This window comes from Oncorhynchus mykiss, chromosome 26 (genome assembly GCF_013265735.2).
Source record: "Oncorhynchus mykiss isolate Arlee chromosome 26, USDA_OmykA_1.1, whole genome shotgun sequence".
NCBI classification, from domain to species: Eukaryota; Metazoa; Chordata; class Actinopteri; order Salmoniformes; family Salmonidae; genus Oncorhynchus; species Oncorhynchus mykiss.
The window spans coordinates 19,754,371-19,777,522 of NC_048590.1; the positions used below are offsets into that span (position 1 = coordinate 19,754,371).

At 45.7% G+C, this 23,152-nt stretch overlaps 1 protein-coding gene across 3 annotated transcripts in view; it reads left to right on the top strand.

The window, feature by feature from the left end:
- itfg1 (integrin alpha FG-GAP repeat containing 1) overlaps positions 1-23,152 on the top strand; it is a 119,731-nt gene that overhangs the window by 82,723 nt on the left and 13,856 nt on the right. For 2 of the 3 annotated variants that reach the window (XR_005039670.1, XM_036963415.1), the window contains exons 13-14: positions 7,117-7,160; positions 10,126-10,204. The exons of the other annotated variant lie outside the window; for it this stretch is intronic. Coding sequence is in view for 1 of the 2 variants with exons in the window: in XM_036963415.1 (XP_036819310.1) it covers positions 7,117-7,160; positions 10,126-10,204 (123 nt within the window). In the remaining variant the exon portion in view is untranslated. The remainder of the gene's footprint in view (positions 1-7,116; positions 7,161-10,125; positions 10,205-23,152) is intronic. 3 annotated transcript variants of the gene reach the window in all.

Sequence of the window (23,152 nt, forward strand, 5' to 3'; positions counted from 1 at the left end):
GATGATGCGAAGGCGATTAAAATGTGGGAGCCGTCAGACAACACCCAGAGGGTAGGATCTGGAGGGACTGGACTGGTGGAGGATTTGGACCGTTGGACCTGGGAAGGCAGTTGTCAACCCAGATCAGCTACCGACTCTGATGCATGTACCCTGCTGTTTTGTTAGCTCCACTCTAGTCATGGAACAGAGTCTCATTCAGAGCACAGCTCTGAATTATGGTGCTGTCTGATTTCAGGTCAAACTGATGCAGCCAAGAACAGAGGGAGGGCATCTTCTACTGCTCTCATTAGGATGTCAGAGAAAGCTCAGACAGCTGTCCTCATCTGTGTGTGTGCGATTGTGTGTGTGTGTGTGCGCGCATGCATGTGTGCGCGCGCTTGTGCACATGATGGTATTTCCTCCGAGCCATGCTTGGTGTTCTGCTCAATGAGGCGGAGCGATGAACCGGACCCTCATTCCCTTATCAACCCGTCTGTCTGATAAGTCTACAGCCCATGCACCGGCCTGACGGCAAAGTAGCTACATGCCACCTCTTAAAACATTGCAGCATGATAGCAGTGTGACATACATCCTAACACCACAAGAAATCCCACCTAACTCATGGCGACAGCCAGCAACTGAGATAGCGAAGTTCTCATTCTGCTGCATGGTCCCTCGCAGGCATAGACATTCAATAAACCCAAAAGTCTTCTCTCCAAATGCCTCAGTGAATGTCTGTTGAGAATTATGTGAAGCCCTCTTGAAGATGTCATAGTTTGCAGTGTTTAGAATCCCTTATCTCTACTATAGGCTATATGAAGCTCTTGGACAAAGCCCTGGCAATAAAGAAGCGCATTATCCATCAGATGAATCCATAAAAAGCTCATCAAAAACATTTTATCAGGTCTTTTGAATGTTTATTTATTCTCCTCTAAAGCTGCTCTCTTAGCCCGACCCTGTGAGTTCTGTATGTCCCACACTTCACTCTAGACTGGCATATCATTAGAGGGCACTCACTCTCTACAGTCACTTTTTACAGATGGAGGATCTTAATTTGATCACTATTGTGCTGCTGAGAATGCAAACGTGTCGTGTATTTGAGTTTTAAAAAGGCTTCTAAAAGTTTGTCATTTCCACTTAGAAATGTCATACTTGATTTGCCCTAATGTAAACTGTAGTAACCCCTACAACAATGTCCATTAAATATAATCCACATAATAATTCACATTTCCTGTTGCTGCAGGATTATTTTCCTGCTGTAGCAAACTGAATCAAATTAAGATCCTACATCTGTGCACACAAAGAACACAAACACACACTAGTAGACAGGCCCAGGCGTACGCAGGCAGAATACACTGACATACCATTTCATCCTCCACGTCAGTGGGCAAGTCCTGCTGGGGAGCTGCCGACAGCATTGACATTGCCCTTGTCGCAGCTCCCTCTGACAAATAGCTCTATCCAACAGAGTAGAGGCAGCAGACCAGCGTCTGTGTGCACAGTTGTGGATTTCTGGATAAACCCTGAATACTTACTGTGTTAGCGGTCCCAGGTCTGTATGTGACCCTTACTTTGCTACCTGTTGCGTGCGAGTTTAATGAATGACAACAAAAGAGAAAAAGCGAGCTGTGAAGTAAGACCGGGTTCTTAGAAGGCAGGGGGGGGTTGCTCTGTGAGAGTCAGAGAGGGAGAGTTGTCTATCCTAGCACACAGAGAAGCATTCACATCCTGGAGCAGTAGAAGCATGGCCAGTGATTCGTGAAGGACAGCGGCGAGGCACGCTCCCCGTCTCGGTCTCTCTCCCCGAGCCACGCATCACTGCCTGCGTCAGGCACTTTATGGAGTCTCTATGTCAGCGCCATTGATTGGATTTACCCATTCTACTAACCAATTTACGGCACCACACGATCACAGTCCCCATAGTCCTTTAAACAAGCCAGAGAAGATGTTGCACTTGCTCCTCTTTATAGTGGCCACGAGTGACTCGGGATCACATCTTTGTTATGAACACTTAGAAAGAGAAGGCGTTTGTAATCCAACCTCTACACCATGGGTCAGTGTGGATTGGAATTAACTTGGCGTTCTGGGAACTTGGCATGCTGAGAATAGTAATACAAGTTCCAAAAATCAAAATGAATTTGGAGAGGATAGCCTTAGCTATATGAGATCGGTTCAACCCAAGCAGAGACTGGGTCAGTATTGCGCATGGTTTTCAATGAGCAAAACAGAAACACCCTTCTGGGTTTAGAGGCCCAGCGTTTTATGATCTAGTGACCTGCTCTGTCCTCTGCACACGGCTGACAGGTGTTAGACCTGATCCCAGGCCCCGGTTTCCCAGAAGCATGTTAAGGCTAAGTTAATCGTTAGAACAATTGAGTTCAATGGTTTCAACAATGAACGTAGCCTTAAGATCCTTTTGGGAAACCGGGCCCAGGTCAGTGTTTGATCAGATCTGTATTCTCATGTCCTGTTTAGGGCTGTAACCGATGAAATCAGCAGCAGCAGAACATATACCTTTCAACATGGGCAGTATCGATCCCATCGACCACAGAGGTATATATATATAACCCAACGAATATCTCCACGTGGAGGTCAAAGGGCCTCATCTCAGGGCCTCCCGAGTGGCGCAGCGGTCTAAGGCATTGCAGTGCTTGGCGTCACTACAGATCCGGGTTTGATCCCGGGCTGTGTCGCAGCCGGCCGTGACCGGGAGACCCATGAGGCGACGCACAGTTGGCCCAGCGTCGTCCGGGTTAGGGGAGGGTTTTGCCGGCAGGAATGTCCTTGTACCATCGCGCTCTAGCGACTCCTGTGGCGGGCCGGGAGCATGCATGCTAACACTGTTGCCTGGCGTACGGTGTTTCCTCTGACACCTTGGTGCGGTTGGCTTCCGGGTTCAGCGAGTAGTGTGTCAAGAAGCAGTGTGGCTTGGCAGGATCGTGCTTCGGAGGACGCACGGCTCTCTACCTTCGCCTGTCACAGGTCCGTACTGAAGTTGCAGCGATGTGACAAGAATGTAACTACCAATTGGATAACACGAAACACGTCCTTCAGTTCCATACGGCACGGCTATACGGTCCAACAGTGATGGTCGGTTTCTGGGACTAAGCCTAGTAGCGGCACTAAAGAGGAATGACTTTCATGTGTTTTACTTTTGAGTGGGGTTGTTTGTTTATCTGCATTAAGGAGTCCAGTCAGTGAGCAGCAGCAGTACAGGATGCATGATGGTAGATCCTAATTAAAGAAGTATTCAGCAGCTCAACTTCAATGTGCAAATTACCAGCGCCAGCCAATTAGTATGCTAATATATTAATTCCTCTTATTGCTGATTTAAGAATTCAGGATTTTTTTTCCTTGCTGCTCCATATGCACACAAATACCCAAATACACTTCCCCTGCAGCTTATTATTGAGCTCATTTATTTTCTGTGTTTATTTTATTACCAATATTTTTTTTTTCTTCTCTTGGTATTTTTTCCTCTTTTATTTACAGTGCAATTACATTTAAAAAATAATTATATTTCACCTTTTTTATTTAACCAGGTAAGCCAGTTGAGAACAAGTTCTCATTTACAACTGCGACCTGGCCAAGATAAAGCAAAGCAGTGCGACAGAAACAACAACACAGAGTTACGCATGGGATAAACAAACATACAGTCAATAACACAATAGAAAAATATATGTACAGTGTGTGCAAATGTAGTAAGATTAGGGAGGTAAGGCAATAAGTAGGCCTTAGTGGCAAAATAATTACAATTTGGCATTAACACTGGAGTGATAGATGTGTAGATGATGATGTGCAAATAGAGATACTGGGGTGCAAAAGAGCAAAAAAAAATAATAAATATGGAATGGGGTAGTTGGGTGGGCTATTTACAGATGGGCTGTGTACAGGTGCAATGATCGGTAAGCTGCTCTGACAGCTGATGCTTAAAGTTAGAGAGGGAGATATAAGTCTCCAGCTTCAGTGATTTTTGCGATTTGTTCCAGTCATTGGCAGCAGAGAACTGGAAGGAAAGGCAGCCAAAGAATGTGTTGGCTTTGGGGATGACCCATGAAATATACCTGCTGGAGTGCGTGCGACGGGTGGGTGTTGCTATGGTGACCAGTGAACTGAGATAAGGCAGGGCTTTACCTAGCAAAAACGTATGGATGACCTGGAGCCAGTGGGTTTTTGCGACGAATATGTAGCGAAGGCCAGCCAACGAGAGCATACAGGTCACAGTGGTGGGTAGTATATGGGGCTTTGGTGACAAAACGGATGGCACTGTGATAGACTACATCCAATTTGCTGAGTAGAGTGTTGGAGGCTATTTTGTAAATGACATTGCCGAAGTCAAGGATCGGTAGGATAGTCAGTTTTACGAGGGTATGTTTGGCAGCATGGGTGACGGAGGCTTTGTTGCGATATAGGAAGCCGACTCTAGATTTAATTTTGGATTTGAGATGCTCAATGTGAGTCTGGAAGGAGAGTTTACAGTCTAACCAGACACCAAGGTATTTGTACAATGATTCCTCCTTTAAAAGTTGTGTCATACTGCGGCACACCCTGCGTGCTGCTGCAGCATTCTGTGGCACGTCATTTAATTCTCAGCTATTTCTTCTGTTACTGCAAGTTATTTCTAATTTGACCACCAGAGGGCATGTTTGAGAAGCATTTGATAGTATTCCGTATTATTACCAGAGAATTTAAAACCTTTTTTGTAATAACATAGTAAATGAGATTGATTTTAAGAAATGTGGCTTAAATAATTTGATTCATATTTTGGTGTTTCAGAGAGAAATTGTCCGTTTTGTAAATTCAGACCATTTCCCTCTCGGAGTGCACACTGGACATTCGGGTCGAGGAGTAGGGTTTATTTGAGCATTCTGGCCTTACAACGGCAGTCAAGCACCCAAGCTAACATTGGCTAGCTACTTCCAGACACAAATGAGACCACTCTGACCATTTTACTCGCCCTAACAGAGCTGGTAAGGCCGCCGTTTTGAAGTAATCGGGAAAAAACAGGCCTTATTTTTGTGCATTTTTCACCCTGCCAGCTCCTATTAGTTCTATTGAGCACCGTGGCACCAACTTGCCTTCCGAACATTCTATTCCCAGCTTATTGTTCAACGTCACAATGCCTGCTTCTCTATTGTTGGCAATGAGACCTGCTCACGTTGCTTTATAGTTCAAATGTAAACAACAAAATGTCAACAACAAAAATAATATTGGAACTATGCGGTCTTCCCATTGTTTCCTATGGGGGAAAATATAGGCATGTCTGTCTATTTCGCCAAATATCTCGCAATGTGTATTTTTGGATTTTCTTCAAGTTGGGTGTAACCGGTGTGAAATGGCTAGCTAGTTTGCGGGGTGCGCACTCATAGCGTTTCAATCAGTGACGTCACTCACTCTGAGACCTGGAATTAGCTGTTCCCCTTGCTCTGCTTTTGTGGAGTGATGGCTAACAATGCTTCGAGGGTGGCTGTTGTCTATGTGTGCAGAAGGTCCCAAATGCATAATGAGTGCTCTAACTCCCCCTTGTGGTGGCCTGGAGCAATGAAGCCATGACGCTGGGTACCTCTAAGTCCCGCGGTGTAAGCTCGCAACTTTTAAAGGAGGAACCATTGTAGTTGTCCACATATTCTAAGTCAGAATCATCCGGAGTGGTGGTGCTAGATGGGCGGGAGGGTGCGGGCAGCAATCGGTTGAAGAGCATGCATTTAGTTTTACTAGCATTTAAGAGCAGTTGTAGGCCACGGAAAGAGTGTTGTATGGCATTGAAGCTCATTTGGAGGTTTGTTAACACGGTGTCCAAAGAAGGGCCAGATGTACACAGAATGTTGTTGTCTGCATAGAGATGGATCAGAGAATCACCAGCAGCAAGAGCGACGACATTGATATATACAGAGAAAGGACTCGGCCCGAGAATTAAACCCTGTGGCACCCCCATAGAGACTGCCAGAGGTCCGGACAACAAACCCTCCGATTTGACACACTGAACTCTGTCTGAGAAGTAGCTGAACCAGGCGTGGCAGTCATTTGAGAAACCAAGGCTATTGAGTCTGCCGATAAGAATGTGGTGATTAACAGAGTCGAAAGCCTTGGCCAGGTCGATGAATACGGCTGCACAGTACTGTATTTTATCGATAGCGGTTATGATATCATTTAGGACCTTGAGCGTGGCTGAGGTGCACCCAGGACCAGCTCGGAAACCAGATTGCATAGTGGAGAAGGTACGGTGGGATTCGAAATGGTTGGTGATCTGTTTGTTAACTTGGCTTTCGAAGACTTTAGAAAGGCAGGGCAGGACGGATATAGGTCTTTTACAGTTTGGGTCTAGCGTGTCTCCCCCTTTGAAGAGGGGGATGACCGGGGCAGCTTTCCAATCTTTGGGGATCTCAGACGATACGAAATAGAGGTTGAATAGGCTAGTGATAGGGGTTGCAAAAATTTTGCCGGATAACTTTAGAAAGAGAGGGTCCAGATTGTCTAGCCCGGCTGATTTCTAGGGATCCAGATTTTGCAGCTCTTTCAGAACATCAGCTATCTGCATTTGGGTGAAGGACAAGTGGGGGGGGCTTGGGCAAGTTACTGCGCAAGGTGCAGAGCTGTTGGTAGGGGTAGCCAGGTGTAAAGCATTGCCAGCCGTAGAAAAATGCTTATTGAATTTCTCGATTATCGTAGTTTTTCCTAGCCTCATGCAGTGGATAGCTGGGAGGAGGTGCTCTTATTCTCCATGGACTTTACAGTGTCCCAAAACTTTTGGGTAATTACTGCTACAGAATGCAAATTTCTGTTTGAAAAATCTAGCCTTGGCTTTCCTAACTGACTGTGTATATTGGTTCCTGACTTCCCTGAAATGTTGCATATCCTGGGGGCTGTTCGATGTTAATGCAATGACTTAATTTATTTAGCTTCCCCATTAATAAGCATCCACAGAAAAAACTAAATAAGCATTGCAGGTCTATCTTATGTCTACCAAGTTTGGGTTTTCCTACCGGGATGACGACGTTAACCGTACAGTGTCTAACTCGAGCCGTCATCGAGCCGTGTTGTTAGTCACAGACAACTCCCACACTGTATGGGATTGTGTAGGACAAATAAAATTCCTGTTGCTTGCTAATTAATCAGTCTTCCTTTTCTCCACCTCAGTGCTCAGTGGACTCTGTTCTAACGACTGCCCGGGAAACGTCAAGGTAAGACTAGTGTCTCTGTGTATGCGTGTGCATTGTAACGCAATGAAAAAAAGATAGCCGTGGAGATATTGAAATTAAAAAAATACAAATTCTAGAATGATTTTTGAGAGAGTGAAAAGGCTTATCTTGTAACTAGTCAGTCATCTTGGTCCTGTAAGAGCGTCTGCTAAATGACTAAAAATGGAAATGTCCCCAGAGCTAGTGACAGACAGGCTTGGTGCTGGTCCTGTCGTAGTGTTTGTTTGGGTTGTTTGCCTCTCCACTGTGTGTCCGCTCACACTCACCCCACCATTGCCTGACTCAGCCGGGTGATTGATGGAGCCCATGTCTGGAGCTTTGGGCTGTTTTCTCCGCTCTCCTCCTCCTTAAGTCCCTCACATCCATCACTCTAACCCTCTTCTGTCCGTCTGTCTTCCCACCTATTGTCTCATTGTCTATCACTATCCACCTCCCTTTAGTTTCCACAGAACCTTTGTTCAATTTCCAATCCCAGTACTGTACAACTGTTCAGTCTGATGAAGCTATAGGCCTACATGCAATGTATAATACTGTACGGTGTGGGAGGGTCTGTCGGTGTGGGAGGGTCTGTCGGTGTGGGAGGGTCTGTCGGTGTGGGAGGGTCTGTCGGTGTGGGAGCCTGGCTGCATTCTCTAGCAGCCTGCCATAGCGTTTCATTAGGCTGTTAAAACCGGGGCAGACAGAAAGCTCTCTTCATTAGGCGTCATCGGCCTATAATGAAGAGATCATACAGCCTCCATATTACCACTAGGTCATGTACTGCTCCTCAGACCCCCACCCCGCGGCATGCTGAGAGAACCGTCTCCCCACAGTACTAGTGGTGGATGGAAAAAATTGGATATGATTTTTTGACGATGTGTCGTTTTGACAATATTGCAATATTATTTTTGCACTCGTTAGCTGTACTTGAACCCAAACTCCAGTATGTTTCCTTCCTAACTTGTTGTCCAACTTCATTTTAAATAGGGAGCCTTTTATTTCCATGACTGATCAAAACTCTATTCTGTCTCTCTGCAGCAGACATAGGATGAGCAATGCGTTTGAACATCCAATAGCAAAAAAAATCACAGTATCGAATCGCAATACATATAGAATCGTGAGAATTGCAATTAATATGGAACCGTGTGAATCGCAATACATATGGAATTGTGGGAATTGTGTGAATCGCAATACATATGGAACTGTGGGAATCGTGTGAATCGCAATACATATGGAACTGTGGGAATCATGTGAATCGCAATTCATATGGAATTGTGGGAATCGTGTGAATCGCATTACATATGGAACTGTGGGAATCGTGTGAATCGCAATACATGCACTGAGTGTACAAAAAATTAGGAACACCTTCCTAATATTTAGTTGCACCCCTTGTTTCCCTCAGAACAGCCTCAATTCGTTGGGGCATGGACTCTACAAGGTGTCAAGCGTTCCACAGGGAAGCTGGCTCATGTTGACTTCGGTGCCTCCCACAGATGTGGCAAGTTGGTTGGATGTTCTTTGGGTGATGGAACATTCTTGATACACACAGGAAACCGTTGAGCTTTGATTTAAGTATCTTTGAACTGTTGAGTGTGAAAAAACCCAACAGCGTTGCAATTCTTGACGCACTCAAATCTGGCACCTACTACCATACACTGTTCAAAGGCACTTAAATCTTTTGTCTTGCCCATTCACCCTCGGAATAGCACACATGCACAATCCATGTCGCAAGGCTTAAAAATCCTTCTTTAACCTGTCTCCTTCCCTTTCATCTACACTGATTGAAGTGGATTTAACAGATGACATCAATAAGGGATCATAGCTTTCACCTGGATTCACCTGGTCCGTCTATGTCATGGAAAGAGTGGGTGTTCCTCATGTTTTGTCCACTTCGTGTTTCTTATCGGCACCGAAGTATCCCGATAATATCATATCGTGAGGTCCCTGGCAATTCCCAACCGTACACTGTACACTGTAGAGCTGATGAAGGCCACAGAGGTCAGGGCTCTCTCAGATAGGAAACCCGGAGAAACGGTTGGGTGGGTCAAGAATTGTGAAAATCCTTTACCAAGCAGCCTCGACTCAGTCCAGGGCTACACTGCAGTTTGTTAGGGCAGTGGATTTCATCCCAAGCCGTTTTAGTGGCAACTTGTGTATCATGAAGTCTAGCGTTTATGTGGCTTTGGAGTGCAACAACTTTAGAATAAAATTGGTTGTCGTTTAAAAAAATAAATAATAATTCAGTACATATCTGTAAATGGCTGCCTCAATGAGAAGGACCTTTCAGAAATCTGCTCAGAGGTGGTACTGCATCGGTGACTGGTATCTATGGTAACCCACCCAGAAGATGACAATAGGCTCTAAATCAGAAGGCGAACTAACTTCATGTACGATCACTCTGTCCAGGCCTAAACTTTCCCCAGTCCTCCCTTGAAGACACAGAGAAAGCTACATAGCATAGGTCTAATTTACTTTTCCCAACCGTTTAAAAATTCATCTCCGATTCGCCACATTGTGCCGTTCATTAGCATTTTGAGGGATTACCAGGAGCAGTGGGGAGGACTGCATAATGCAGAGGATGTGATGGAGCTGGCTGTGATGTCAGGCTCACTGTAGCCTGTTCTCAGTCTGCCCGGAACCTGTGCTTTATTTCACCCAGAGGACAGCTCTAGCTTCTTAGAGCTGCCGGGGTTTGCACCCAGATCCCCATTGGCTTCAGAAAGGTCAAGGAGGGTTCGCACACGCTCTGTACACACAGCCAAAACCTCCTGAGGCGAGTCATGGAAGGGGACAGATGTCTGTGTTAAGACTTTGGCGTCTGTGTTGAGAATTAAATGGTGGGAGATCAGTCGTTTCAGGGATAATGGATCCACTAATATGCGTGTTCGTCTCTAATTGTGTGTGTGTGTGTGTGTGTGTGTGTGTGTGTGTGTGTGTGTGTGTGTGTGTGTGTGTTTTGATCTTGCAGCCGTTTGGTGTGAACCAGCCTGGACCGTATGTTAGTTACACTACTGTGGACTCCAACGGCTACCTGAAGAACGCCTCGGGTAAGTCCAACATGGACAGATACTGTGTACAGTTGACAGTCGGCCAGCCGTCTTGTACAGGCTTTCTGGTAATAGTGCAGATTGGGTGGGCCGTCAGCCATGACAGTTGTTCTATTGGGAATGGGGTTGACTACAGACTTCCCCTCTACTTGGAGGTCATAATATCTGTGCTGCGGTAGCTGGTCTGAGTGACGGGGCTGTGGTGTTGGTCAGTGTGTGTGTGTGTGGGTGAGAGGCCTTTTCAGGGCTGTAGCCCCAGGGGTTTAATTGAAGCATGGCTTCTGTGTTTGCCCAGACAATCGCCCTGTTGCCCATCTCACCGGAGGTTATCTCACCGCCCGGCCTGATAATGTTGACACAGCGCGTTTCCTGCTAGAGAAAGGCATGATGGGTAGAGGGCTATTGGTTTGCTTGCTAAGAAACGGCGGGCTTTGTTGCTGTGCTCTTTGTTAGGAGGTTGAAAGGGAGGAGGAGAAGAGCCTCCTGCCTTTGGGAAAAATAAAAGTGATTTGATGAAAAAGAACCGAGCTATACGTCCGAGATAACGTTTCAAGGGCTCAGTGAAGAGGAGGGTGAAAGAATAGAGTTCTTAACAAAGATCTGTAGGAAAGGTTCTGTGTCTACGTCTGTGTGACTGGGTGGCTTGGAGGCAGAGGTGGAATTGCCACGTTCTGGGTCACTCAGTCAGGTCCCCTTCATCAGAAAGGCTTCAACAGAATGACAGAATTTCTCTAATGAAGCTAGCCGCATTCCTCAATACAAAGCTGTATGACTTATGGAATGTGTAACAATCAATGTCAGACTGAGCTATTTAACCTGAAAATTGGTTAAAATGGCTGAATTGTAAGTACACACCTGCACTGTGAAGTGGTCTTTACACCCAACCTAGTTCAGCCTGAACAAGGCAGACTAGACATTAAACCAAGGCCCATTCAGTCTCATTGTTCAACACCTGAGAACTGAACTGATAGAAAACCAGCGTTACACTTTTGATAATGAAGTGTTTTGGACCTGCCCATGTTGGTCCGGTCCGAGGTGTGACTGGTGCCAGTGAAAAGCAGGCCAGCTAAAGCATGACTCAGGGAGGTAGTTCTGTTGCCTGGACAGGACAGATGAGTTGAATTAGGCCTAATGTCTCCCCCGCTGTCTCGAGGAGGTGACAAGGCCATTTCAAAGACAAAATTGCAAAATTGCTTAGAGGACAGACGTTATTTTCAGAAAGCTGAGGAATGGATTCAAGTATTTGCAAGATTTCCTCAGTGAGTAATTCCATCTATTAAAAAGCCTTGGTTCTGTTCACCATTTTTTTTTTTTTATTTTATCCATCGTCTGTGTGTGTCTGGGTATCAACGATGAATAGGACAGCAAGGCCTAAAAAGCAGAGAATCTATTTTAGTATCTAGCTACATCCTGTTCTGTTGGAATCATTCACTAAAGGAAAATGCAACAATCGTAATTTTGAGAAGAAGAACACTCCTCCCTCTCTGTGACAGGACCCCGTTTATAGGGGCAAGAGAATAGATCAATCAGTCCATAAGGAGTAACAATCAAAAGAACCACAGTCAGAAAGCCCTCCGTCTTTCCAAACAGTTTGTTTATTGTTCAATAATCCCCAACCGCTATTACATTTTGCAGGACTCTCAGACACCAAACCGTGAGATTAAAAAATCTCTTATTTCTTGTGTTAAAGGTAAACTTCTCTCAAGTGTTTGGAAACATTGAAAAAACTCAAACCTTGACAGAGGAGAGGGAAACGGCGAGGTAAACCTAGTATAATACATGTCTGACTGGAGGGAATGAAGAAGAATAGAAGAATAGATAGATAGTTCTCTTTGCAGAGAGTAATCTTCAAGGGGGGGAAAAAAGGAGAATTCCCTTTCTCCCATTCATGTTTGTATTCTGTGTGGATGTTGAGCCTCCGGGTTGTGGTCAAGGCTATTTAAAGACGACTTGGATTCATTTAAAGCCCAGATTTGGGATTCAACACCCAACGGGTGTGTCAACATGCAGCGGTTTAGGATTGTCCTCTTGACCCCTGTGCTGGAGCTCTGCTCTGTGGGCTTAAGAGCAGCTGTGTGTGCACCAGACACCTCTCCCTGAGAAGGTCATCTAACAGGCTGACCTGAGGAAAAAGCCCCAACACCTGCCCTCCTGGAGGCTGAGCCAATGAGAAGGAGAGGGAAAGGCCAGAGCTGTGTGTACACTGACTGAGGGAGATGCTCAGAGTATAGGTTAGATATACTGTACAGTATGGAGAGTGGCTGGGTCAGCCCTGGCTGGGTTATTCCCAGGACTCCTTATTTGACAGTAATAAAGTGCAGTGCGGGACAAAGCCAGTGTGTGCAGGGTGATTTAAAGTGTATTTATTCTAGGGGCATGGGGAGAAGGCAGGTAGACTGACAGAAATGAGCGATGATGCGCGGACTGTCTGCTCTCTCTACTGGGGCCCCACGCTCTTCATTTACTCTTCAGCACTAAAAGAGAGGGAAAAGAGGTGACAGAGGGATGGGAAGTCAAATACATGAATGAATGTGGAAGGAAAGGACTATAGAAAAGACATACTGTGGAGGGAGAGGTTAAAATGGCTGAAAAATAGCAGCAAATGCAGCGAATAGTGGCAAGTGCGTAATGGGTAATGGAATGAAGATCTGGGTCAATGGAAACGAGGGAGTAGAGGGGACGGGGGAAATAAAGTGAAGGTTCATAAAGTAGGATGCACACTACACACTACGCTACGCTGTGGTCTACAGATAGTGCTCTTACCGCTGTGTCACAGGGCTTCAAGTTCTGATTGGTGAACCTGCGTACGTAACTCAGACCCAGCTCTGCCATCTCGTTATGGTATTGAGCCTTGGTTTTAGTGCTGGACAGGCAGCTCCCGTCATACTATCATGTATGGCAGTGGCCGATTAGCCTCGGTGACCTGTGGTGTCTCTGTTTCGGTGGTTCTGTGGAGGCCTGGGTCTGTGATACTGAGGCTAAGGGACATAGGGGATTTAAAAGGCCTGGCTGGCTGGTCCTGTCAGATGATCCCTGGCTGCTCTGCCTGGCTGCTCTGCCTGGCTGCTCTGCCTGGCTGCTCTGCCTGGCTGCTCTGCCTGGCTGCTCTGCCTGGCTGCTCTGCCTGGCTGCTCTGCCTGGCTGCTCTGCCTGGCTGCTTTGGATGTGTATCGATCCCCAGGACCCAGGCGGTCTCCATCTCCACATCTCCAGCTGGAGCTAGTGAATCAACCAACAGAATATGAATGTGGGCTCTGCCTGCCGTGTGTGTGTGTGTGTGTGTGTGTGTGTGTGTGTGTGTGTGTGTGTGTGTGTGTGTGCGTGTGTGTGCGACCATACGTGTTTGATTGTGTGTATGTGCGTACTTGATTGACTGTGTGTGGGGGGGTAGTTCATTTACTGTTTGTGCAGCAATGCATGTGCTGTCTGTGTGCTGTCTGGTCCTCAGAGAACCAATGCTCCATCTGAACGTCTCACCTTAGTCTCCTCACCCCTCGGGCTATTTATATAAGGCCCTGGTATGCAATAGCTTACCTTTCCCCTCATTCCTTATCCCCTATGGAATTAGAATTCAGCTGTATTAGAGATGAATATTGACCTTAGCGGTAGAGTTCCGTACTGTTGGTTTCTGTGCAATTTGGATCAAGGGAGTTGTTGTTCTGCACAGTTAGTAAATCAGTAGACCATATAGAGTAATCTACAGTCCCCTGTGGTTTTTAAAGGTACAATCTATATGTGGTTGGTGTGGGGTAAAGCTAGTGGTGTCAGGCATAATAAGCAGACAAGATCGATTACCCTGGACTGGTGCTGACAGGACAACGGCTGTGTGTGTTGTTTCCACTGCGTAGGGGAAGGAAGGAGGGTGTGAGGGCTTGTCTCTCTGTGCACAGAGAATACTGGATGAAATGAAGCAGAGGAATCACAGTCATTTGAAAAATGACGGATGGTGAGTGAACCGTACCACAAGTACAAAATAGGAGTGGAGATGCGCTCTCTCTGTCCACCTATCTCTCTATTCCGTCCCTCTCTTTTTCTCTGCCATGGTGCTGGGGCTTTTGGCTGGCTCATTGGAAGGGAGGAGCGGAGGGAGGAGAGGGTGAGGAGGGGTGAGGAACAAACAGCTAGGGAACTTCGGCAGGCTCTGTTTAATTAGGCAAATGAGGATGGAGGATTAAGGACAGCAGAGAATAACACCCCCCCCCCCCCCCCCCCCCCACGCACACAGACACCGACACCTACACAGACACACACAGACACAGACACCTACACACACAATCACTGTTCTATGCTGTGAGAGGCACAGATTTGATACCCTCTGTGCGACACTCATGAGTGATCAAGTCAGGTCGAACAAGTCACTCTTCGTACAGATGTCCAGGTAACCAAACACTGCGCACACTACACACACTCTCTCTCACACACACATACACGGCACCTGTTGGGCTGGACCTGTGTCTTGTCAGGCTGAAGTCAGTGGAAGGTGTGGAAGTGAGCAGAGCTAACCAACTGGAGAGGGAGAGGGCGGGAGGATTATTATTGATCAGAGCTTTGTTCTGCCCATGATTTCCCTCCTGTGGGTTTCTGCACTCAGGCCAGTTAATTGGTCTCAAATTGAATGCAGGATTACCCCTCCGCCTGTTCAACTCCTCCTGTTTATCTCTCCTACAAAACCACACGACACACTCGCTCTCTTTCCTTTCGTTCACTCTGTCTCGTTCTCTCACGCGTACTATATCTTTCTCTCTCTCCCTCTCTTTCTCTCTGTCATTCTTCTCCTCTTCTCCCTGTAGTGTGTTACTATTGTCTCTACATCTCTTCTTCTCCCTGTAATGTGTTGATATTGTCTCTACATCTCCTCTTCTCCCTGTAGTGTGTTGATATTGTCTCTACATCTCTTCTCCCTGTAGTGTGTTAATATTGTCTCTACATCTCTTCTTCTCCCTGTAGTGTGTTAATATTGTCTCTACATCTCTTCTTCTCCCTGTAGTGTGTTAATATTGTCTCTACATCTCTTCTTCTCCCTGTAGTGTGTTAATATTGTCTCTACATCTCTTCTTCTCCCTGTAGTGTGTTGATATTGTCTCTACATCTCTTCTCCCTGTAGTGTGTTAATATTGTCTCTACATCTCTTCTTCTCCCTGTAGTGTGTTAATATTGTCTCTACATCTCTTCTTCTCCCTGTAATGTGTTGATATTGTCTCTACATCTCTTCTTCTCCCTGTAGTGTGTTAATATTGTCTCTACATCTCCTCTTCTCCCTGTAGTGTGTTAATATTGTCTCTACATCTCTTCTCCCTGCAGTGTGTTAATATTGTCTCTACATCTCCTCTTCTCCCTGTAGTGTGTTAATATTGTCTCTACATCTCCTCTTCTCCCTGTAGTGTGTTAATATTGTCTCTACATCTCTTCTTCTCCCTGTAGTGTGTTAATATTGTCTCTACATCTCCTCTTCTCCCTGTTGTGTGTTAATATTGTCTCTACATCTCTTCTCCCTGCAGTGTGTTAATATTGTCTCTACATCTCCTCTTCTCCCTGTTGTGTGTTAATATTGTCTCTACATCTCCTCTTCTCCCTGTAGTGTGTTAATATTGTCTCTACATCTCCTCTTCTCCCTGTAGTGTGTTAATATTGTCTCTACATCTCTTCTCCCTGTGGTGTGTGTGTGTTATGTTCACCACTGTGTTCCATCAGTGGTAACGGTCTCAGTCCTAATATCTTCCGTGCTCCCCTAATGTAATAGATATGCATGCCTCTCAGTGGCTGCTCTGTCGCCACAGTAACCTGTATTAGAGGGCACATCTCAACTGCAGCCTGGTGTCCAATTACGAGAGAGAGAGAGAGAGATAAGAGAGAGAGGGAACAAGAGGTAGAGCGATAGAGAGAGGGAACAATGGATATGTAGAAGGAGCGATGGGGAACGAGAGAGAAGGAGAGATGGGGGAACAAGTGAAAACAACCAGCATGTTGGAAGTCACCGCCTATTCTGGTTACCTCTTCTCTCAATGCCAGTCTTGGATCTGTCAAACCCAGGTCTCAGTTTTGCTTCATTCACCGTCTCCTCATTGTGTTTCTGATGATCAGACGTGACGCGCTGATGGATCTCAGCAAACACTGTGTCACCCACGGTGCCGTGAGCTTTAATTCGGTCTTTTCCTCCTGCGAGAGCACCAGTGATAAGAGAGGAGCCCTATGGGCATGCCACTTATCTCCTCCACTACAGACACCCGCTTCTCCCCACAAATCAATGTCTGAATCTGCCGTTTGCATTGTGTGGGCGCTGAGGGCCCCCTCTCCTCTCCCAGGCTTAGCTGTGGCTCAGTGTGTACCACTTCATTCCTTTATCCCCCAGGCCCTGCCGCCGCAGTGTCCGCAATCGCCCCTATGTGTCCTTCCCGTCCCTTCCATTGCTGTGAAAGTGCCCTATCGGGGGGGGGGGGGGGGGGGGTTTCTATAGCGACGGATGTTGAGAATCTATCCGTAAACAGGTTGCCCAAAGATGATCCGGGGCCTTGGGAAGATGTGAGGGTGAGGCTTTGTGTGTCTCGCTGTGTGCAACCTACGCAGGATTTGATGTAGCCAGTGTGAATTCTTTATACACTGGTGTTTAAAAGATTGCTACTGGTCACGCTGGTCACCATTTGAGATGATGATTCATAAGATACTTTTTTTGCGTAATTATGGGTGACCAATACTCCCAATACTCATGCTGATCTCCATTAGGGTCTGCCTGATGGCGGCTGTTGCCTTCCCGTTGTTTACCACTCTCTGTGTGTTCGATATGTGCTGTCATTCCTCTGTGACCAATGAAGGTCAAAAGCCTGCGGTGTGTTTTTTGTGTGATGTGTGTGTGTGTGTGTGTGTGTGTGTGTGTGTGTGTGGGCCCACGTAGAGAACTAGTCTCTTCTACCGCCGGTGTCTCTGGGCGAGTGGAGGGACTAAAGTGGCTTGAATACGACTGGGCTGGAGTCACACTCTGTGACATAATTCAAGACCTGAGTTATCTCTTTGTCCCTCTACTCACTGAGCGAGAGTCCTGCTCTAAATAACGCACTGTATGGGGGGGGGGGGGGGGGGGGGGGGTCACACACCTGTCTCTTCTCTGCTCTACCATTGGGCGTCAGTGCCTCTCTTCTGTCTCTGAGTCTCGGTGAGGAGTATTGCAAATTGCCATTGTTCGTGTGTATGTCTTTTTGAGGGTTACATGTGGTAGGTGTGGGGTAAAGCTAGTGGTTTTAAAGGTATAGTTGAAGTATTAGGTTTACATACACTCATTAAAACTCGTTTTTCAACCACTCCACAAATTTTTTGGAAAGTTGGTTAGGACCTCTAGTTTGTGCATGACACAAGTCATTTTTCCAACAATTGTTTACAGACAGATTATTTCACTTATTATTCACTGTATCACAATTCCAGTGGGTCAGAAGTTTACAAACACTAAGTTGACTGTGCCTTTAAACAGCTTGGAAAATTCCCAAAATTATATCATGGCTTTAGAAGCTTCTGATAGGCTAATTGACCTCATTTGAGTCAATTGGAGGTGTACCTGTGGATGTATTTCAAGGCCTATCTTCAAACTTAGTGCCTCTTTGCTTGACATCAATGGAAAATCTAAATGTATATATATTTTTTTTTTCACCTTTATTTAACCAGATAAGCTAGTTGAGAACAAGTTCTCATTTGCAACTGCGACCTGGCCAAGATAAAGCAAAGCAGTTTGACACATACAACAACACAGAGTTACATATGGAATAAACAAACATACAGTCAATAATAGAGTAGAAAAATACTATATACAGTATGTGCAAATGTGCAAATGAGGAAAGATAAGGGAGGTAAGGCAATAAATAGTCCATGGTGGCAAAGTAATTACAATATACCAATTAAACACTGGGATGGTAGACGTGCAGAAGATGAATGTGCAAGTAGAGATACTGGGGTGCAAAGGAGCAAGATAAATAAATAAATACTGTATGGAGATGAGGTAGTTGGATGGGCTATTTACAGATGGGTTATGTACAGGTGCAGTGATCTGTGAGCTGCTCTGACAGCTGGTGCTTAAAGCTGATGGAGGAGATATGTGTCTCCAGCTTCAGTGATTTTTGCAGTTTGTTCCAGTCATTGGCAGCAGAGAACTGGAAGGAAAGGCAGCCAAAGGAAGAATTGGCTTTGGGGGTGACCTGCTGGAGCGAGTGCTACAGGTGGGTGCGCTATGGTGACCAGTGAGCTGAGATAAGGCAGGGCTTTACCTAGCAGAGACTTGTAGATGACCTGGAGCCAGTGGGTTTGGCGTCGAGTATGAAGCGAGGGCCAGCCAACAAGAAAATACAGGTCGCAGTGGTGGGTAGTACAGTGGGCAAAAAAGTATTTAGTCAGCCACCAATTGTGCAAGTTCTCCCACTTAAAAAGATGAGAGAGACCTGTACTTTTCATCATAGGTACACTTCAACTATGACAGACATAATGAGGGGAAAAAATCCAGAAAATCACATTGTAGGATTTTTTATGAATTTATTTGCAAATTATGGTGGAAAATAAGTATTTAGTCAATAACAAACAAGCAAGATTTCTGGCTCTCACAGACCTGTAACTTCTTCTTTAAGAGGCTCCTCTGTCCTCCACTCGTCACCTGTATTAATGGAACCTGTTTGAAGTTGTTATCAGTATAAAAGACACCTGTCCACAACCTCAAACAGTCACACTCCAAACTTCACTATGGCCAAGACCAAAGAGCTGTCAAAGGACACTAGAAACAAAATTGTAGACCTGCACCAGGCTGGGAAGACTGAATCTGCAATAGGTAAGCAGCTTGGTTTGAAGAAATCAACTGTGGGAGCAATTATTAGGAAATGGAAGACATACAAGACCACTGATAATCTCCCTCGATCTGGGGCTCCACGCAAGATCTCACCCCTTGGGGTCAAAATTATCACAAGAACGGTGAGCAAAAATCCCAGAACCACAGGGGGGACCTAATGAATGACCTGCAGAGAGCTGGGACCAAAGTAACAAAGCCTACCATCAGTAACACACTACGCCGCCAGGGACTCAAATCCTGCAGTGCCAGACGTGTCCCCCTGCTTAAGCCAGTACATATCCAGGCCCGTCTGAAGTTTGCTAGAGAGCATTTGCATGATCCAGAAGAAGATTGGGAGAATGTCATATGGTCAGATGAAACCGAAATATAACTTTTTGGTAAAAACTCAACTCGTCGTGTTTGGAGGACAAAGAATGCTGAGTTGCATACAAAGAACACCATACCTACTGTGAAGCATGGGGGTGGAAACATCACGCTTTGGGGCTGTTTTTCTGCAAAGGGACCAGGACGACTGATCCGTGTAAAGGAAAGAATGAATGGGGCCATGTATCGTGAGATTTTGAGTGAAAACCTTCCATCAGCAAGGGCGTTGAAGATGAAACGTGGCTGGGTCTTTCAGCATGACAATGATCCCAAACACACCGCCTGGCAATGAAGGAGTGGCTTCGTAAGAAACATTTCAAGGTCCTGGAGTGGCCTAGCCAGTCTCCAGATCTCAACCCCATAGAAAATCTTTGGAGGGAGTTGAAAGTCTGTGTTGCCCAGCAACAGCCCCAAAACATCACTGCTCTAGAGAAGATCTGCATGGAGGAATGGGCCAAAATACCAGCAACATTGTGTGAAAACCTTGTGAAGACTTACAGAAAACGTTTGACCTCTGTCATTGCCAACAAAGGGTATATAACAAAGTATTGAGATAAACGTTTGTTATTGACCAAATACTTATTTTCCACCATAATTTGCAAATAAACTCATTAAAAATCCTACAATGTGATTTTCTGGATTTTTTTCTCTCATTTTGTTTGTCATAGTTGAAGTTGTACCTATGATGACAATTACAGGCCTCTCTCATCTTTTTAAGTGGGAGAACTTGCACAATTGGTGGCTGACTAAATACTTTTTTTGCCCAAAAAAACTAAACGAATGGCACTGTGATAGACGGCATCCAATTTGTTGAGTAGAGTGTTATGTAAATGACATCGCCAAAGTCGAAGATCGGTAGAATGGTCAGTTTTACGAGGGTATGTTTGGCAGCATAAGTGAACGATGCTTTGTTGCGAAATAGGAAGCTGATTCTAGATTTAATTTTGGATTGGAGATGCTAAATGTGAGTCTGGAAGGAGAGTTTACAGTCTAACCAGACACCTAGGTATTTGTACAGTGATTGCTCCTTTAAAATAAGCATTGACGCTCGTCTGGAGGTTAGTTAACACGGTGTCCAAAGAAGGGCCAGATGTATACAGAATGGTGTCGTCTGCGTAGAGGTAGATCAGAGAATCACCAGCAGCAAGAGCGACATCATTGATGTATACAGAGAAGCGAGTCGGCCCGAGAATTGAACCCTGTGGCAACCCCATAGAGGCTGCCAGAGGTCCGGGCAACAGGCCCTCCGATTTGACACACTGAACTCTATCAGAGAGGTAGTTGGTGAACCAGGCGAGGCAATCATTTAAGGAACCAAGGCTATTGAGTCTGCCGATGAGGATGTGGTGATTGACAGAGTCGAAAGCCTTGGCCAGGTTGATAAATACGGCTGCATAGTAATGCCTCTTATCGATGGCGGTTATGATATCGTTTAGGACCTTGAGTGTGGCTGAGTTGCACCCACGACCAGCTCTGAAACCCGATTGTATAGTGGAGAAGGTACAGTGGGATTCGAAATGGTCTGTGATCTGTTTGTTAAATTGGCTTTCGAAGATTTTAGAAAGGCAGGGCAGGATGGATATAGGTCTATAACAATTTGGGTCTAGAGTGCCTCTCCCTTTGAGGAGGACGATGACCGCGGCAGCATTCCAATCTTTGGGAATCTCAGACGATACGAAAGAGATGTTGAACAGGCTAGTGATAGGGGTTGCAACAATTTCGGCACATCAATTTTGAAAGAGAGGCTCCAAATTGTCTAGCCCGGCTGATTTGTAGGGATCCAGATTTTGCAGCTCTTTCAGAACATCAGCTATCTGGATTTGGGTGAAGGTGAAATGGGGGAGGCTTGGGCGAGTTGCTGTGGGGAGTGGAGGGCTGTTGATCGGGGTAGGGGTAGCCAGGTGGAAAGCATGGCCAGCCTTAGAAAAATGCTTATTGAAAGTCTCAATTATAGTGAATTTATCATTGGTGACAGTGTTTCCTAGCCTCAGTGTAGTGGGCAGCTGGGAGGAGGTGCTCTTATTCTCCATGGATTTTACAGTGTCCCAGAACTTTTTTGAGTTTGTGCTGCAGGATGCAAATTTCTGTTTAAAAAATCTAGCCTTAGCTTTCATAACTGACTGTGTATATTGGATCCTAACTTCCCTGAAAAGTTGCATATCACGGGAGCTATTCGATACTAATGCAGAACGCCACAGGATGTTTTTGTGCTGGTCAAGGACAGTCAGGTCTAGAGAGAACCAAGGGCTATATCTGTTCCTGTTTTTTTTTTTTTTTGAGTGGAGCATGCTTATTTAAGATGGCGAGTAAGGCACTTTTAAAGAATACCCAGGCATCCTCTATTGACGGGATGAGGTCAACATCCTTCCAGGATACCCGGTCCAGGTCGATTAGAAAGGCCTGCTGGCTGAAGTGTTTTAGGGAGCGTTTGACAGTGATGAGGGGTGGTCGTTTGACCGCAGACCCATTACGGATGTAAGCAATGAAGCAGTGATCGCTGAGATCTTGGTTGAAAACAGCAGAGGTGTATTTGGAGGGCAAGGTGGTTAGGATGATATCTTTGAGGGTGCCCGTGTTTACGGATTTGGGGTTGTGCCAAGACCTCAGGAAAAAAATGAAGTGTTAACACCATGGGATCACGCAGCCGTCATACCGCTCAGGAAGGATATATATCCACAGTAAAACGAGTCCTATATCGACATAACCTGAATGGCCGCACAGCAAGGAAGAAGCCATGGCTCCAAAACTGCCATAAAAAAGCCAATTGCACATGGGGACAAAGATCATACTTTTTGGAGAAATGTCCTCTGGTCTGATGAAACAAGAATAGAACTGTTTGGCCATAATCACCATCGTTATGTTTGGAGGAAAAAGGGGGAAGCTTGCAAGCCGAAGAACACCATCCCAACCCCGAAGCACGGGGGTGGCAGCATCATGTTGTGGGGGTGTTTTGCTGCAGGAGGGACTGGTGCACTTCACAAAATAGATGGCATCATGAGGCAGGAAAATTATGTGGATATATTGAAGCAACATCTCAAGACATAAATCAGGAAGTTAAAGCTTGGTCGCAAATGGGTCTTCCAAATGGACAATGACCCCAAGCATACTTCTAAAGTTGTGGCAAAATGGCTTAAGGACAACAAATTCAAGGTATTGGAGTGGCCATCACAAAACCCTGACCTCAACGCTATAGAATATTTGTGGGCAGAACTGAAAAGGCGTGTGTGAGCAAGGAGGTCTACAAACCTGACTCATTTACGCCAGCTCTGTCAGGAGGAATGGGCCATAATTCACCCAACTTATGGTGGGAAGCTTGTGGAAGGCTTCCCGAAACGTTTAACCCAAATTAACCAATTTAAAGGCAATGCTACCAAATACTAATTGAGTGTATGCCAACTTCTGACCCACTGGGAATGTGATGAAAGAAATAAATGCTGATATAAATCATTCTCTCTACTATTATTCTGACATTTCACATTAAAATTAAGTGGTGGTCCTAACTGACCTAAGACAGGGAATAAGGTGTTTGGAAACTTCCGACTTCAACTGTATGTTTGAACTTGTGAGATTCCTCCCTTGTTCCCTGACTTACCAGAGCAGCATTGGAAGTGAGTGGTTGGGGAGGAGACTGGAGAGTAGCTTTTCCTTCCCGTTTGTTGTGAAGCTGGCTAAGTTCCTCACCTCTTCCTCTCCACTCGATAACTGAACTCTGTGGGGCAGGAGAGCAAGCACTGCAACTGTTATGTTCTGAGGCTTTTAATGCTGGGTGG